Source organism: Phocoena sinus, chromosome 19, assembly GCF_008692025.1.
Source record: "Phocoena sinus isolate mPhoSin1 chromosome 19, mPhoSin1.pri, whole genome shotgun sequence".
In the NCBI taxonomy this organism is placed as follows: domain Eukaryota; kingdom Metazoa; phylum Chordata; class Mammalia; order Artiodactyla; family Phocoenidae; genus Phocoena; species Phocoena sinus.
The window spans coordinates 9,544,838-9,558,817 of NC_045781.1; the positions used below are offsets into that span (position 1 = coordinate 9,544,838).

Genomic DNA, 13,980 nt, shown 5'->3' on the forward strand with positions numbered 1-13,980 from the left:
GTGTCCGGGTTGTCGGTGTATTTGGGGGCGCCCGCCGGCGCTGATCCAGGGTCCTCTCCCCCACCTCAGATTGAGGAGATCTTCAAGAAAGCCGGCCACCCCTTCATGTGGAACGAGCACCTGGGCTACGTGCTCACCTGCCCATCTAACCTGGGCACCGGGCTGCGTGGAGGCGTGCATGTGAAACTAGCGCACCTGAGCAAGCATCCCAAATTCGAGGAAATCCTCACTCGTCTGCGCCTGCAGAAGCGGGGCACAGGTGCGGCCTACATCCCCTCCTGCGGCTTCTGGGGCCGGCCCTTTGCAGCGGCTGAAGGGGAGGTGGGGCATCCCCACGAGTTCTGGGGGTCGGCAAGGGCTGCCCTTCTGTGAGCTTCAGTTCCTTCCTCTGCAAATAGGCAGCAGCACGCCTTATCTCAGATGAGTCAATATACCATCATGGTTATATAATTAATATACACTGTGTATGTCCCTGGCCGCCTAGGGACCTCACTTTCCAATCTGTAAAGGGGAGGATGGTCAGCATTCGACCCCAGGCAGCCCGGCTCCAGAGCTCAACTCTGTTACCCACCGTGCTGGATGGTCGAGGGGTGAGGTACCTAAAGCCGGAGATGTGGGCCCGTGAATAAACAGACGCTTAGGAAACCGCGTGCACTTAACCTTTACACAGTAGGCACTCACTCAGTACATGCGGCAGTCGCCGTTGGCACGGGGGTTGCGTCCCGGGCCCCGCTCCTGCATCTCTTCTTGCTCCTTAGCCCCGACCTCCTATTCCCGCAGGTGGCGTGGACACGGCCGCAGTGGGCTCAGTGTTCGACGTGTCCAACGCCGATAGGCTGGGCTCGTCGGAGGTAGAACAGGTGCAGCTGGTGGTGGATGGTGTGAAGCTCATGGTGGAGATGGAGAAGAAGCTGGAAAAGGGCCAGTCCATCGACGACATGATCCCCGCCCAGAAGTAGGCGCACTGCCCGCCCGCCGCCGACTGCTGGAGCCCCAGCCAAAGGGAGGACCCGGCCCACCGGAGGCCCGCCCTTCATCCTTTGCCCCGCCCCTTTCTCCCGGAGTCCCGCCTATAAAGGTTTAGTCTACCGGGGGCTCTATCCACCCCACTTAGAGTTCCAGTTCCAACCAGAGTTCCAACCAATGGGCTCCATTCTCTGGATTCTGGCCAATGAATAACCTCCCTTATGCTCTCCTCTCTTTTTCCCTGAGCTCCGCCCACCATCAGGCGCTCTGGCTAATGGAGAGCACCCGGGCTCACCTGCGGCTCATGCTTTTTCTCCGCTCAAAGCAACAAATAAAAGCAATGGTGGCCTTAGCGTTGTGTGCGATAGTTATGGGGGGGGGGGGGGGGAGGAAGAGGAGGAGGAAAGACTTTTGTAATTGGCTACTGTGTGACCTCGAAGCGGTTTGCCGTCTCTAGGCATGTCCTAGGGCTAGACATGCTTTATCCCATCTCTAAAATGAGGCAAAGTTAGGGTACAGAGTCTAATCCAAACATTACAAAGCTCTATGGGGAATCTGAGACCCGGAGAGGTGTGGTCCAGTGTCACACCGCCGAGCTTGGGCCCTTCCCTGCCTCGGCTCCCAATCACTCACTCTCAGATCTCAAACACAGGGTCCTCGCGAGGGAGAAACGGAAGCCAAAGAAAATGTCTGTGACTTGAATCTGGCTCCCCGGCCTCCGGTTTGAGACCCCCCCATGCATCTCATCACTGTCTACTTCATTATGCGTTTCACTGGCCTCCTTCTGTGCGAGCTGACTTCAGCCCTCTACAGCTGCTACCAGTGTTTCCAAATTTCCTTACTTCGCTCGAGAACCTGCCATGGCTCCCCACGTGGCCTAGAACGCTCTCGTATTAAGTGCGATTCTTCAAGGCCAAACAAATTCATACCATTTGCTGAAGGCTCATCCTTCTAGTTCTTTTCCCATGATTCCTCTATATACTCTTTTGTTCCTTACACCCTGCAATTCCCACCTTAATGTCTGCCCAAGCTGTTTCCTCCTCCAGACTGGGGCTTGGGTCAGAGCATACCTGTGAAGTCTTTAAGGATAGGACTTTTGGAGAGCTTGGTCCCAGAAAAGAGCGGGAAGGGGCCTTGGGGTCGCGTGTGGGAGAAGCAGGTAATAGACGTCGAGACATCTGAACATGTATTGGGTGTTGGCCACGTCAATCACTTCTACTTGACCCAATAGGCTGAGGCCTCCATTTGCTAGCGCATAGCACGTGGGCCCCTAAAGAGACAAAGGCCTCAGAAGAAAAGGTGAGGCAGAGTTAAGAAGACAGAGCCCCCAGGGACCTGGGGGAGGCACTTTTTCAAACCTTGTCACACAGGTAAAGGGCCCTTAGAGATCAATAAATCTCTCCATTTTCCAGAAGGGAAACTGAGGCCCGGGGATGTCAGAGTTCCCAGAGAGATTACCAAAACAGAAAGGTTAGAAGAGACCCCAAAGGTCAAGGCACACAGGGCCTGTTAGACATGGAGATGCCCTTTACAATACTATCCCCCAGTGAAGATCCCATCACTAATCCCAGCTCCACCCCTGAGGCCACACAGACCACACACACTCCAGCCAGCCAAATCCAGAGGCCAGGCACTTGGCAGCTACCATGCCCGTCCCGCCCATTTTGCCTCATAAGGCTGAGGTCCACCCCTTCTCTCATCACCTTCTGTCCGGGTCCTGATCTCCTCGCTACTCTTCTGACCTGATTCCTTCCCTCCCTTCACAGCACAAACCTGCCCCCGCCTCTCCCTTACTCGCAGCCTTGCCATGGCTCCCCAGTACCCTTGGCACAAAGCCCAGGCACCTCTCCACAACCTTCAAGGCCCGGCCGGCACCTCCAGCCTCATCTCTCACAGTGACTCTATACTCAAGTCATGTGTCATTTGCTGAAGGACCTGTATGCTCTCTTGCTTCCCAGCCATTGTACATGCTGTTCCCTCTGCCTAGAATACATGACCCACACCCTGCCATGTCTGGTTAGCTGCTCATCATTCTCTCCGTCACAGCCAAGCTGTTCCTCCCAGGAAGCCCTCCCTGGCTAGGGCAGTTTCCCTCTTTGCACTCCTGCGGGCTCTGGACTCCCCCATACCAGCCCCGCTCACTCTGGATCACTGAGGACACGGCTGTCTCCTCCACTGGGCTGTGAGCTCCATGAGGGCAGGGCTGGGGCTGTTTTGGTCACCACTGTGTCCCCAGCACAGGGCTGGGCACAAAGGAAGCCCTCCGGGATTGAGGTTTCGTGACAGGGTCGGTTCCCCCTACACACACCTCATTTTTCTACCCTCTCAACTGTAAACACTTCTCTTTCAGCAGAGCCCTATTCTGGCCTCACTCACGACAGGACTTTGGTTCTGCCCCAGACCCTGAATTTTTCAACACTGGCCACTCTTTAATCTTTACCACCCTTCATCTCTCATTTGACTTTCCCGTCAGCTCCATGAAGAATACAACAGTTGACCCTACTATGCTCTAAATGGGCAACTGAGGCAGTCTGACTAAGCCTCTTCCCTGCATGCAACCCTCCATGGCTCCCCAGTGCCCTCGGATGAAAGCCCAGCCTGCTCCCTTTGGCCCACAAGGCCCTGGGTGAGGCAGCCCCGCCCTTCTGCACTGGACAGCCCTCTACTGCTTAAGTCTATCATGCTTCCACTTCCCTTCTCCCGCTCCTACTCTTGACTTTCCTTTGGGGAGCCCCTTCTAAGTCCAGTTCTAGGCACAGGCCACTCCAGAGTCACAGCAACTGGTCCAGGGACGATCACATGACTTAAGATCAGCGGACTTTCTGCTGCAGCAACTAAGCTGGAAGGACGAGAGCTTGGAACTGCAGGGGTCATCACTGCCATCAGGCAGTGCCTAATGGATGAAACTACTAGGATGAAACTCACACTGAAAAAAGCAGAGGTGAGCTTGCCTGCTGCCTAGATCCAGATGTACCTGAAGTCAGGCACCCCTGGCCCATGAGATGAGCAAACAAATACCTTTTTGCTGAAGTGTAGACGGATTATGAGTCCTAATACAGCATTTCTCTTGCTAATTCTCCACCCACCCCCAACATAGCAGCCACCCTGAAATTATCCACAGTTCTTTGAGCTATACCATACACTTCCACTTCCAGGCTTGTGCCCAGGGCATACCCAATACCTGGTCAACTCCTACTCATCCTTCAAAGCCCAACTCCAGCACCAGTTCCTCTGGAGTGCCTTCCCCAAACCCCCTCACTTTCTCTTCTGTGGCCCCCAAAGCAATGGCTTCTCTAGTGTCTATCAGAAACCCCCTCCCGCCCCGACAGACAGGGGCTCCCTGTCTCGTGTCCACACTGGGCCTGGCATGGAGTAGGCACCGGTCAATGACTGTTTATTGAATAAATGTACTGCTGGAGTAAGAAGTGGCTTAGAGTCCAGTATACCATGTGGGTGGGTATGTGAATGGATGAACGGGGGTCCGATATAGGAACTGGGGCCTCGTGGATGAGGCCGAGTCCTGTCCTGCCCTCTTCCACAATCATCCTTGACCCTCACACCCCCACTACTCCCATTCTGCAGACGAGAAAACCCGAGGCTCAGAAAGGAGAAACCACTGGCCCAGTCACACACCTCCTCTTCATCTCACTTGCAGGTGAGGGCAGGGAAGGAAGACCCCAGGGTCAGCGTGGGGGAGGGGGGACTTCCTAAGTTTATTGGGCAACAGGCTGCAGGTGAGGGGCTGACAGGAGGAGGGTGGGGCTGTAATAACTTAAAAACCGGAGGTGAGAGCGGCAGCTCCACGGGAGACCTCTGCAGACGGGAGGGTGCGGGGGTATTTACAAGGATTTGTACAAAGTGCCCCGCGCCAGCCTGGGGCAGGAAAGGGGGGTTCGAGCAGGAGGGGATGGGGAGGGGAAGGAATCTGCCTCTCTGACCCCCACTCCCAACCCCACCCACCCCAGTTCTCCATCCAGTCTTTAGGCTCAGCAACTCTTCTTGCCCCTGCCCAAGGCCTAATTCTTGAGCTGTTGGGGGGAATGGAAGTTTCCTGTTTCCCTTTCTGCCCCCCCCGACCCCAAAGTTTCCTCAGGTACCCCGCGGCAGGGTGAGGGGGGACAGGACGAGCTGGAGGCTCCAGGAAGGTGCCAGCTTCCCCTGTTAAGCCCCTTTGCTCTTCTCTCCTGCCCAGCGGCCCCAGAGAACAGCAGAGGGGACAATCTCTGCCCCCAGATCGATTTCAGGGAAAACTGAAGTGATGACAAAGGGAGAATCCCCTCCTTGACCCCCTTTCTCTCCTGCCGAAGCGAAGTGGGAGAGGAAAAGAGGAGGGGACCCAGGGCCATGATGGCTCAGAGCTCGAGGTCATTGGAGATGCGGGTGACGAGGGTGCGGAAGGCCAGGGCAGTGCCCGCCACGCGGCGGAAGAGCACTCCTCGCAGGCCTGGCCGGGGCAGCTGGCAGACCTCCACTTCAAAGTGGGACAGGGGCTCGGGCCCGCCCGCACCCCCGTGCAGGCAGGCCAGCAGGAACGGCTGTGGCTGGCGGCAGCGGCAGCGGGCGGCCGCCGTGGCCTGGCGCAGAGCTGCCATCAGGGCCTCGGGCGGGCGCGAGCTGGTCAGCTTCACACTCCAGGGGAATCGGAGCAGCCGGGGGGCGGTTTCCGTTTGATCCCAAGGTAGATGGCAACTGAGGTGGGAAGATATTAAGGGTTAAAGATGGGGGAGAAGAGGAAGGTAACCCACTGTTCCCACTTTGGCACAGACTCCTAGGTATCTCCTCAAAACCTCTTTTACCCCAGTGACAGAGTATCAGCTGTACATATAGCTATCAGCTGGAGACTACGTTTCCCAGCCTCCCCTGCAGCCAGGTGTGGTCTTGTCTCCAGATTCCCGGATGTGCGTGGAAGTGACGGGTGCAACTCCACATCACCGTTTTCAAAGGAAACTGCATGCCCTGGGCTCTCCTGTCCCACCTCCTGTGAGGCTGCGGCACGAGCTAGCCTGGACCATAAAGATGACGGGGCGCTAGGGATGGGGATGTAAGAGCCCTGGGAACACAGTGAATGACCTCAGGAACAGACTGGCCCTGCCAGCCTGGCCTGGACACAGGGTTTGTGTGTGAGAGAAGTTTATTCCTGTTTGTATTTTGGGGTCTCTTTGCTATAGCAGCTCAGCTTGTCTCCTGACTGATATATCCTTCTGGTAATAATCATTTTCCCTTGAAGGACCAACCTACCTTACTCTAGACTAGGGGTTCTCACCTGGGAGCAGTACTGTCCCCCAAGGGATATTAGGAAACTTCTGGGGGCTTTTTGACTGTTAAAATGTCTTGGGATGGGAGCAATGCCAGCATTTATTAGGTTGGGCAGGAGGATCAGGAATGATACATATTCTGCAATGTGTGAGAAGGCCCTGCCTAACAAAGAAATGTCTCACCTAAAATACAAAGTGTGTTCCCCTTGAGAGGCACTGCAGATCTAGTCTTTCCGGTTTAGGTGGGGCATGAACACAAGGGTGAACACATGACTCACTTCCTGTCAATGAGAGCATGCAACCCCCGTGGTCACTGTGATTGGTTCAAAGATGAGCATACCACTAAGTATGACCAATCAGAATACTCCACCCTTCTGGTCCCGGGCATGGGTTTAGGGATGGACATGTGACCCATTTCCAGCCAATGAGATTCGGTCCTGGGACTGTTGGAACTGCTGGGGAGGCTCTTTATTTCCACTAGGGTTTCTACAATGGCCCAGAGCTGTTGGCAACCCTTGTGCCTCATTGGATGAGAGGGGAAAGGAGGTGTGGTGTCAACAGGGGGAGGAGTGGGTTAGAGATGGGAGAGGCTGAAGTTAAAGATGGTCAAGGGATAATGCTCAGGGATGGAGGTGGAAATGAGAGGAAATCAAGGGGGCGGGGTGGGTAAGAGGCGCCAGCAGAGAAGGGAGGGTCATAGGGACATTTCAGGAAGTTGGCCTTGGAGGATGAGGATGAGGCTTGGGCCCCATCTAAGGGTCTGGTGAGGTACTTACACAAGTGGGGTCTGAGACAGGCAAAATGGGAGGGGCTGGCGTGGCACTCAGGGGAGGTACATGCACTCACCTTGTGACCTCAGGTCCCCCGATTCTCTCAGGTTCGTCTGTGACCCTAGGGGAGGGGAGGGGGGAAGAGTGTCTAATCTGGACATAGGGGCCTCTCCCTCAACCCACTGGTTCCAGGACTCTGGGCAGCCCCTGCCTCAGCCCTGGTCCCTCCCTGCTGTATGGAGCTGGGCTGGAGAAGGCTGGGAGTCAGGATTTGATCTCCCTCTCCATGCCCAGAAGGGGAGCCCCATCTGAAATGGTTAGTGCAGGTTGGAGGAAAGATACTGAAGGATTTGGAAGACAGAAGGGGGGGGGGTGGGCAGAGACACATACCTACATATAGAAGGACACACACACACACCCCCTCCTTCAGGCTGTACTCAAATGAAACCTCCTTGGTGAGGCCTGCCCCATGTAAAACCGTACCCTCCCTTCTCCACACCCCTGACCCCCCTTCCTTGCTTCCTTTTTCTCCTTAGTACTTGTCACTACCTGACAGTGTATATATTTTACTTAGTTATTGTTTACTGTCTGGGTCCCCTAGGAGAATGTCCTGGGCAGGGATTTTATCCCTTTTGTTCACTTTACTCTGGGCCCACCGTGGTGCCAGGCACACAGTAGACACTCAATAGTAATAGTAAATATTTATAAAGCATTTTCCAAGGCAAGATTTTAAGCTCAGCCCGTGCATCACCTCACTGAGTGATATACCTCACCGCACAACAGCCCTATGAGGAAGGTACGGTTATGACTATCCCCACTTCAGGGAAGGGGAAAGTAAGGCCCAGAGAAGTTAGGTCATTTGCTTAAGGGCACTCAGAAGAGCTCGGGTCTGAACCCCGAGAGCCTGGCTCCAGAGGCCCGACTATTGTTTATTAACTGAGTGAGGAAATGAACCACCAGAGCCCCTACCCGACTCACAGCGCCCCCTCCCGCCAGGCCCGCACACAGGTCAGACATGCAGATAGAGAGGCAGAGCCAGTGAAAGCAGAGGGTGGAGGGGACTTACTGATCTTGGATCCCTGGGGCAGAGAGGCGCCCGAAACGCAGCGGTTAGAGTTCTGCCGTTTAGAGGGATCGAGGGTAACCCTGCAGCGTGAGGAGGGAGGTGAAGGGTGACGGAGGAAGAGGAGGAGACGTGGGGATACAGAGGCAGAGCAGAGCAGAAGACAGGTTAGGCCCCGTCAGCCCCCCCATCCCGCTCCCCAGACCCCACATCCCGTGGGGCTCACCTTCGGGTCAGTTTGGAGGTCAGCTTGGTGAAGAGGTTGGTGGTGGGGCGGGGCCGCCCAGTGGGCAGGGGTGCGGCCTCATGGGCCAGTGTGGGAGAGGCGGGGGGCCCATTCTGCACGCCCCCACCTGCCCCGCCCCCTGCCCGCCTGTCCCGGACCTGGCCACCGTGGAACGTGCTGCGGACGGTGGAGCCGCGTGCCAGGCGGCTCCGCTCCCCTGATGGGGGAGCCAGGCTGTGACTGGAGGGGGAGGCGGGGGGCACCCGTGGGGTCCCCGAGCTGTGGGCAGAGAGGTACAAGTCAGGGTGGGGCCTTGAGGCAGGCCAAGTCCCCAGCCCCCTGCTTCTCCACTCGTCATTCCTGAGATCAGAAACCTCTAGCAACCTGGAGCTCAGAGACAGGGCTGCTGCGTACATTACGCAGGCTGTACGCTGTGCAACCCTAGTATTGTCTTACCACCTTGTCTCAACTCCTAAGTCATCCCTCCTTCAAACTATCCTTTCTTTAAACTCTGCCCCCTCCTATCTGTCCCCTATCCCAATTCTCCTCCCTCCAAACTCGGCAATTGAATAGATTCAGATACATTTTTGGATGAATCCCTTGCCGTTTGCCATCCAAACCTCAGGAACCAAACCAACTGTGCAAACACTTTGCTATTATTCAATCGCGGGAAAGGAATAGACGTGAACGTCAAGGGGACCGACATTCATTATGAAAACGTTTCAACAGGTGAAAAGAAAGAGGAAGGCACCCTCTCCCTAACTCTCTCAAGATGCTGTGTGGGCAGAGGTGGCTCTACTATCCCAGGACCCTCCTCTGGGCCCTCTGAGGCTCCCAGTCCTGACAGCAGGAGCCAGACCTCCAATTTCTATCCTAGGGAGCCGGGACGAGCCTGGATCTCAAAGAGGGAGCCCTGATTGGCAGGTACCACTACCTCTCTCCCAGAATCCATGCACCTTGTTTTACTCTTAGTGACCAAACCCCTTAGAGTATGAACATTGCACATGACTGCCCAGCCAGATACTACATTTCCCAGCCTCCCTTGCAGCTAGGGGTGGTCATGTGACCATGCTCTGGCCAACAGAATATAAACAGAAGTGCTTTGTACCATTTCTGGGTCATGCCTCTAAAAAGAAAGCAGTTTGCACTCCACTTTCTTTCCACCCTACTTGCTGGTTGCGAAATAGTGGTAACTGGTGCAGTGGCCTCAGATCCAGAGCTGGAGCCTCATGTTGAGATTGGTCCTGAATCCTTGGAGGACACTGCCTCCTACCTCTGGATGGTTGCATCACAGAGGACTAAACCTCCATCTCATCCACTGCACTCTGGGGTCTTTTCATTCCTGAATCTATAATCTAACTATACACTATCTCTCGGCCAGAACTGGGAGGCCATATATTATAGTGGTTACAAGTACAGATTCTGGAGTCAGTCTGGAATCTTTGCGCCTTGACTTACCAGCTGTGTGGCCTTGGACAAGTTACTTAAGCTATCTATGCCTCATTTCCTCAGCTGTAAAATGGAGATACCAGGATCGACCTCATAGAATGGTTAGGGGCATTCAACTAGCTAATGTACAGAGGCCTGGCACATGGTTACTGCTTGAAACATGTTGGCTGTTCTTATTTTTACTTAACAACCACTAAAAAGCTCGTACTCATCAAATGCCTTCTGTGTCTCAGACCCTGTGCCAGGTACAAGGACACACCTGATCTCCACTGGACCCCTCTAATAGGGTCTGGAGGCAGAGAACATCAGCCCCATCTTACACAGGAGGAAATGGAGGCTCAGACACCTGCCGAAGAGCTAAGAGGCAACATTCAAACTCAGAGCCGAGTAGCCGCAGAATCACTGCCCTCAACCACTCCATTACCGTGCCCCCACCAAAGAGTAACACCTGCATCTGTTTATCAGGTGCTTCCCAGAGGGCACCTCGGCGTCACGCCTGCCTGTCCTGGTGGGCGGCAGTGTCATTATCCTGAAGCCTGCCCCGCTCCCAGACTTGAACTGTGATGTGAACCAATTCATTCCCTTTTTATGCTCCAGCCAGTCTGTACTGGTTTCCCTCACATGCCAGCTGAAAGAGACCGAACAGACTCAGGCAAAGAAGTTTGAAACCCAGCCAACCAGAGGATGTTGAAGCTGTGACAATCTGGGGCTTCTCTCCAGCTCTAAAAATGGATCATTCAAAAAAAAAAAAAAAAAAAAAGAATCAACTCAGGTTCCCAAGGCTCGTAGGCAGAGCATGGGGCAGACTGCTTTCCTGGTGCTGATGAGTAATTAATTAAGGGTGGAGGATTTTCAGGGGAGTCTGGGAGAGGGAGGACATGGGTAGATTCTGCCAAGGGAAGGGCAGACACAGACTCCCCAGTCCCCATGGCACCCCTTCCCCGCATCTATCATCTGAGATCAAGGGGGCCCTGCTCACCTACACCCCACTGCCCCCTCCCTGTTGCTGCCCTCCCTCCATACCTGTTTTCTTTGCCATTTGGCAACAGGGATGGGCGCTCAGCCCCCGGGCGTTCTGTGCAAACGTAGGTGTTTCTGCGGGTCATCATGCTTGGGGGGAGGTTGTTCTGCAGGAGACAAGGCCAGGAGGAGAGTGAGGGAGCAAAGGGACACCCCTTAATCCCCCTTTACCCTCTATGGCCTCCCTCATTAGGAACGAGGCAGGGAGGACTTCCCTGGCAGTCCAGTGGTTAAGACTCCGTGCTCCCAATGCGGGGGGCCCGGGTTCGATCCCTGGTCGGGGAACTAAGATCGCGCGTGCTGCAAGGCACAGCCCCAAGATAATAATAATAAAGAAATAAATAAAAATAAAAGGAATGAGGCAGGGGCCTGTGTGTGAACTGAAAGTGAGTAGGTGGTTTATTGTACTTTGGCTAAAGACATGAAGGGTTAGTGGGCCATCCCAGCAATGCAGGCTGAGAGTCACAGAAGGCCTTGGAGCTGGGAGGAGAGAAAGTCAGGGAAGGTTCCCCGGGGGCAGCCTCGCCCCCCTCTCCTCTCCCAGCTCTCCCCCACCTCTAGCCACGTTAAACTTTGAAAAACATACTTATTCATGCCGTGCTGTCTCTCCTGATAAAGGCCTTTGCACGTGCTGTCTTATCTGCTTGGTTATTCCTCCTGTCTTTCCCTCTGACTCACTCTTAGGTATCTTTCAGGTGTCAGTTCATGACATATCCGCGCCCTGGCCCCAGGCTGAGTCAGCTGCACTCCCTGCTACAGCCTTGATCACTCTGATTGACCACATCTGCGGTCCCCAGCCCCTACTGCACGGAGCTCTCTGAGGACAGGAACGGCATATCAGGATTCTGTTGCCTCACAAAATGTGTCGGAAAGCGATCCCTCTTCCTTCCCTCCGGAAGTCTCCCTAAGTCGGGTATTATTCCTCCTTTCAGTGTGTGGAAGACTTCCACCAGCTTAAAGCCATCTGGGTCTGGAGTTTTCTTTATGGGAAGACGTTGAGACTGTTCAGGTTTTCTATTTCTTCTCGTGTCAGTTTTGGTTGACTGTGTTTGTAAAGGCATCTGTCCGTTTTGTCTAAGTTGTCAAATTTATTGGCATAGGGTAGTTCCTAATGCCATCTTACTACCTTTTCGTGTTAGAACAAAGTTCCCGTTTTCACTTCTGATAGTGGTAATTTTGTGTTTGCTGTATTTTTTCTTTTCTTTTTTTAAATTGAAGTATAGTTGATTTACAATGTTATGTACTGTCTTTTTTATTAATTAGTCTTGCTAGGGGTCCATTAATTTTATTAATCTTTTCAAAGAATCAGACTTTGGCTTGTTGATTTTCTCTAGGGTACATCTGTTTTCTCCTTTATTGATTTCTTTTCTTCTCTTTATTATTTTCTTCCTTCTACTGCTTTTCTGGGTGCGCAGGGTCAGGGGGTAATTTGCTGTTCCTTTTCTACTTTCTTAAAGTGTGGGTTTATTTCAACAATTACAACAGCTCTCATTCATTGAGTGCTTACTGAGCCAGACACTGTGTGAAGACTGTACAAGATCCTCCCAACAACCCAAGTTCTTTGATGAGCTCATTTTCACAGGGTGGAACAGTGAAGCTCAGAGAGGGGAAGTTACTTGCTCAAGGTCACACAGCTCATCAATGTAATTCAAACTCTGGTCTCTGTAGCTTCAGCATCCTGACCACCTTCCTGTAACTTGTCTCCACCCTTGTCTCTGATGATGAGGATATTTTGGTTCCCTTAGCTTGTATTATATACTGAGGAGCTGTAGAAGCAACGAAGCCAAATGCTACATTCCCCAGAAACTCCTCTGCAGCCCAGGTTCTGGATGTGAATGGGTTCTGCCAATCTTTGCACTCATGAAGATCTGGAAGGTGGAAAAGGGGTGGCAGCCACTTTCTTGCCCCCCTTTGACTTGGGCTCACACAGGCAAATCCGTGAGATGAGGGTCTTTGCTTCAGCAGGGCACCAGTGCCGGTTCTCCAGACTTCTGGGCAGCAGAGGCTCTTCTTCTGGAGAATGAAGTTTCTGAGTCTTGCATTGCCGCCATGACTGTATGTTCTTGAATTCAACAGAGGTAGAGGTGGCCTCAGAGGTGGCAGCTCCCTTGGTGGGTCAATTCTGCTGTGGCAATATGTCATTCTTGTAGGTCTTGTCTATTGCCTGCCCCTCCACCCCTTCCTACAATTGTGTAAGCACCACACCTAATTCCCCGTATTAAATCCTTCCCGTCGAAAGCACAGAGTACTTCTTTCTGACACTGAGTCCTAATTTATACACTAGAATCAAGTACAAGCTTAGGCAGAGAGAGCACTCAATAAATGTCTGTTGAGTGAACGACTGAATGGATAAAACAAAGAGTCCCACGTGGTGGTCTGGGGAACAGGATGGGAAACGGCAGAGTCTGAAAAATGTGACCCAGGTGGCATCGATAGGCTGGGCCGCAGGTGGCGGCACCCCTGGTCCCATCCCCCAGCCCCTCCACTCACAGGGGTGCTCGTACTGTCCTTCCGCCGCTCTGGGATCTCTGCCTTGTTGGGGTTGTGGGCACTGCTGACCATGGGGCTGGAGGGGGGCAGCCCTCGGCTCCCGCTCCCCGCGGCACTGCAGCTCGCCTTCCGGCCTGGCAGGCGCTCCTCCTTCAGCTCCGCCTCCCCTGTGCTGGTTGGGCTGCGCTTGGGGTGCAGGGGTGCAGGGGATGGGCCACCTGGTAGAGGGAGGGGACAGTTTAGGGTTGGCGTCACCTGGAAAAGCCAGAACGTACTCCAGATGATCCTTAGAACCTTAGAATTCCTCGCGTAGGCTACAACCTTTGCATGGGCCATTCTGATAATATCTAAGTGACAACATATATACTGACCCAGAAGCTCCACATAAATGACATGACACACATACAGGTTATTCACTGCATCCTTCTTTTTTTTTTTTTTTTTTTCAGGCCAAAAGACTGGGAACAGGCTAAATGCCCCTTAATATGGGGATAACTAAGTAAGTCAAGATATTGTCACACAATGGAATACTATGCAACTATAAACAACGTTCCAACACAGAAAGACCTTCAAGATAGATTGTGAGGTAGAAAAGGCAAGGCAAGGTATGAGGTCTACAGTGGGCTATCATGTGTATAAAAAGGGGGAAAAGGGCTTCCCTGGTGGCGCAGTGGTTGAGAGTCCGCCTGCCGATGCAGGGGACACGGGTTCGTGCCCCGGTCCGGGAGGATCCCACATGCC

At 53.6% G+C, this 13,980-nt stretch overlaps 2 protein-coding genes across 6 annotated transcripts in view; one reads left to right on the forward strand and one right to left on the reverse strand.

Moving 5' to 3' along the window:
* CKM (creatine kinase, M-type) overlaps window positions 1-1,318 on the forward strand; it is a 22,685-nt gene extending 21,367 nt beyond the window's left edge. Inside the window, exons 8-9 of one of the 2 annotated variants that reach the window (XM_032612208.1) lie at window positions 70-259; window positions 781-1,318. In XM_032612208.1, coding sequence (XP_032468099.1) covers window positions 70-259; window positions 781-959 — 369 coding nt within the window. In that variant the 3' untranslated portion in view covers window positions 960-1,318. The remainder of the gene's footprint in view (window positions 1-69; window positions 260-780) is intronic. The other variant, XM_032612207.1, reaches the window with a different exon arrangement.
* Window positions 1,319-4,336: 3,018 nt separating this feature from the next.
* The window catches only part of MARK4 (microtubule affinity regulating kinase 4), a 29,399-nt gene continuing 19,755 nt past the window's right edge, over window positions 4,337-13,980 (reverse strand). For 2 of the 4 annotated variants that reach the window (XM_032612203.1, XM_032612201.1), the window contains 5 exons: window positions 13,240-13,457; window positions 10,753-10,856; window positions 8,281-8,559; window positions 7,068-7,112; window positions 4,337-5,655 (listed from right to left, as the gene is read on the reverse strand). In XM_032612203.1, coding sequence (XP_032468094.1) covers window positions 5,319-5,655; window positions 7,068-7,112; window positions 8,281-8,559; window positions 10,753-10,856; window positions 13,240-13,457 — 983 coding nt within the window. In that variant the 3' untranslated portion in view covers window positions 4,337-5,318. Of the gene's footprint in view, window positions 5,656-7,067; window positions 7,113-8,057; window positions 8,138-8,280; window positions 8,560-9,750; window positions 10,452-10,752; window positions 10,857-13,239; window positions 13,458-13,980 lie in introns of those variants that run through there. The other 2 variants (XM_032612205.1, XM_032612204.1) reach the window with 2 other exon arrangements.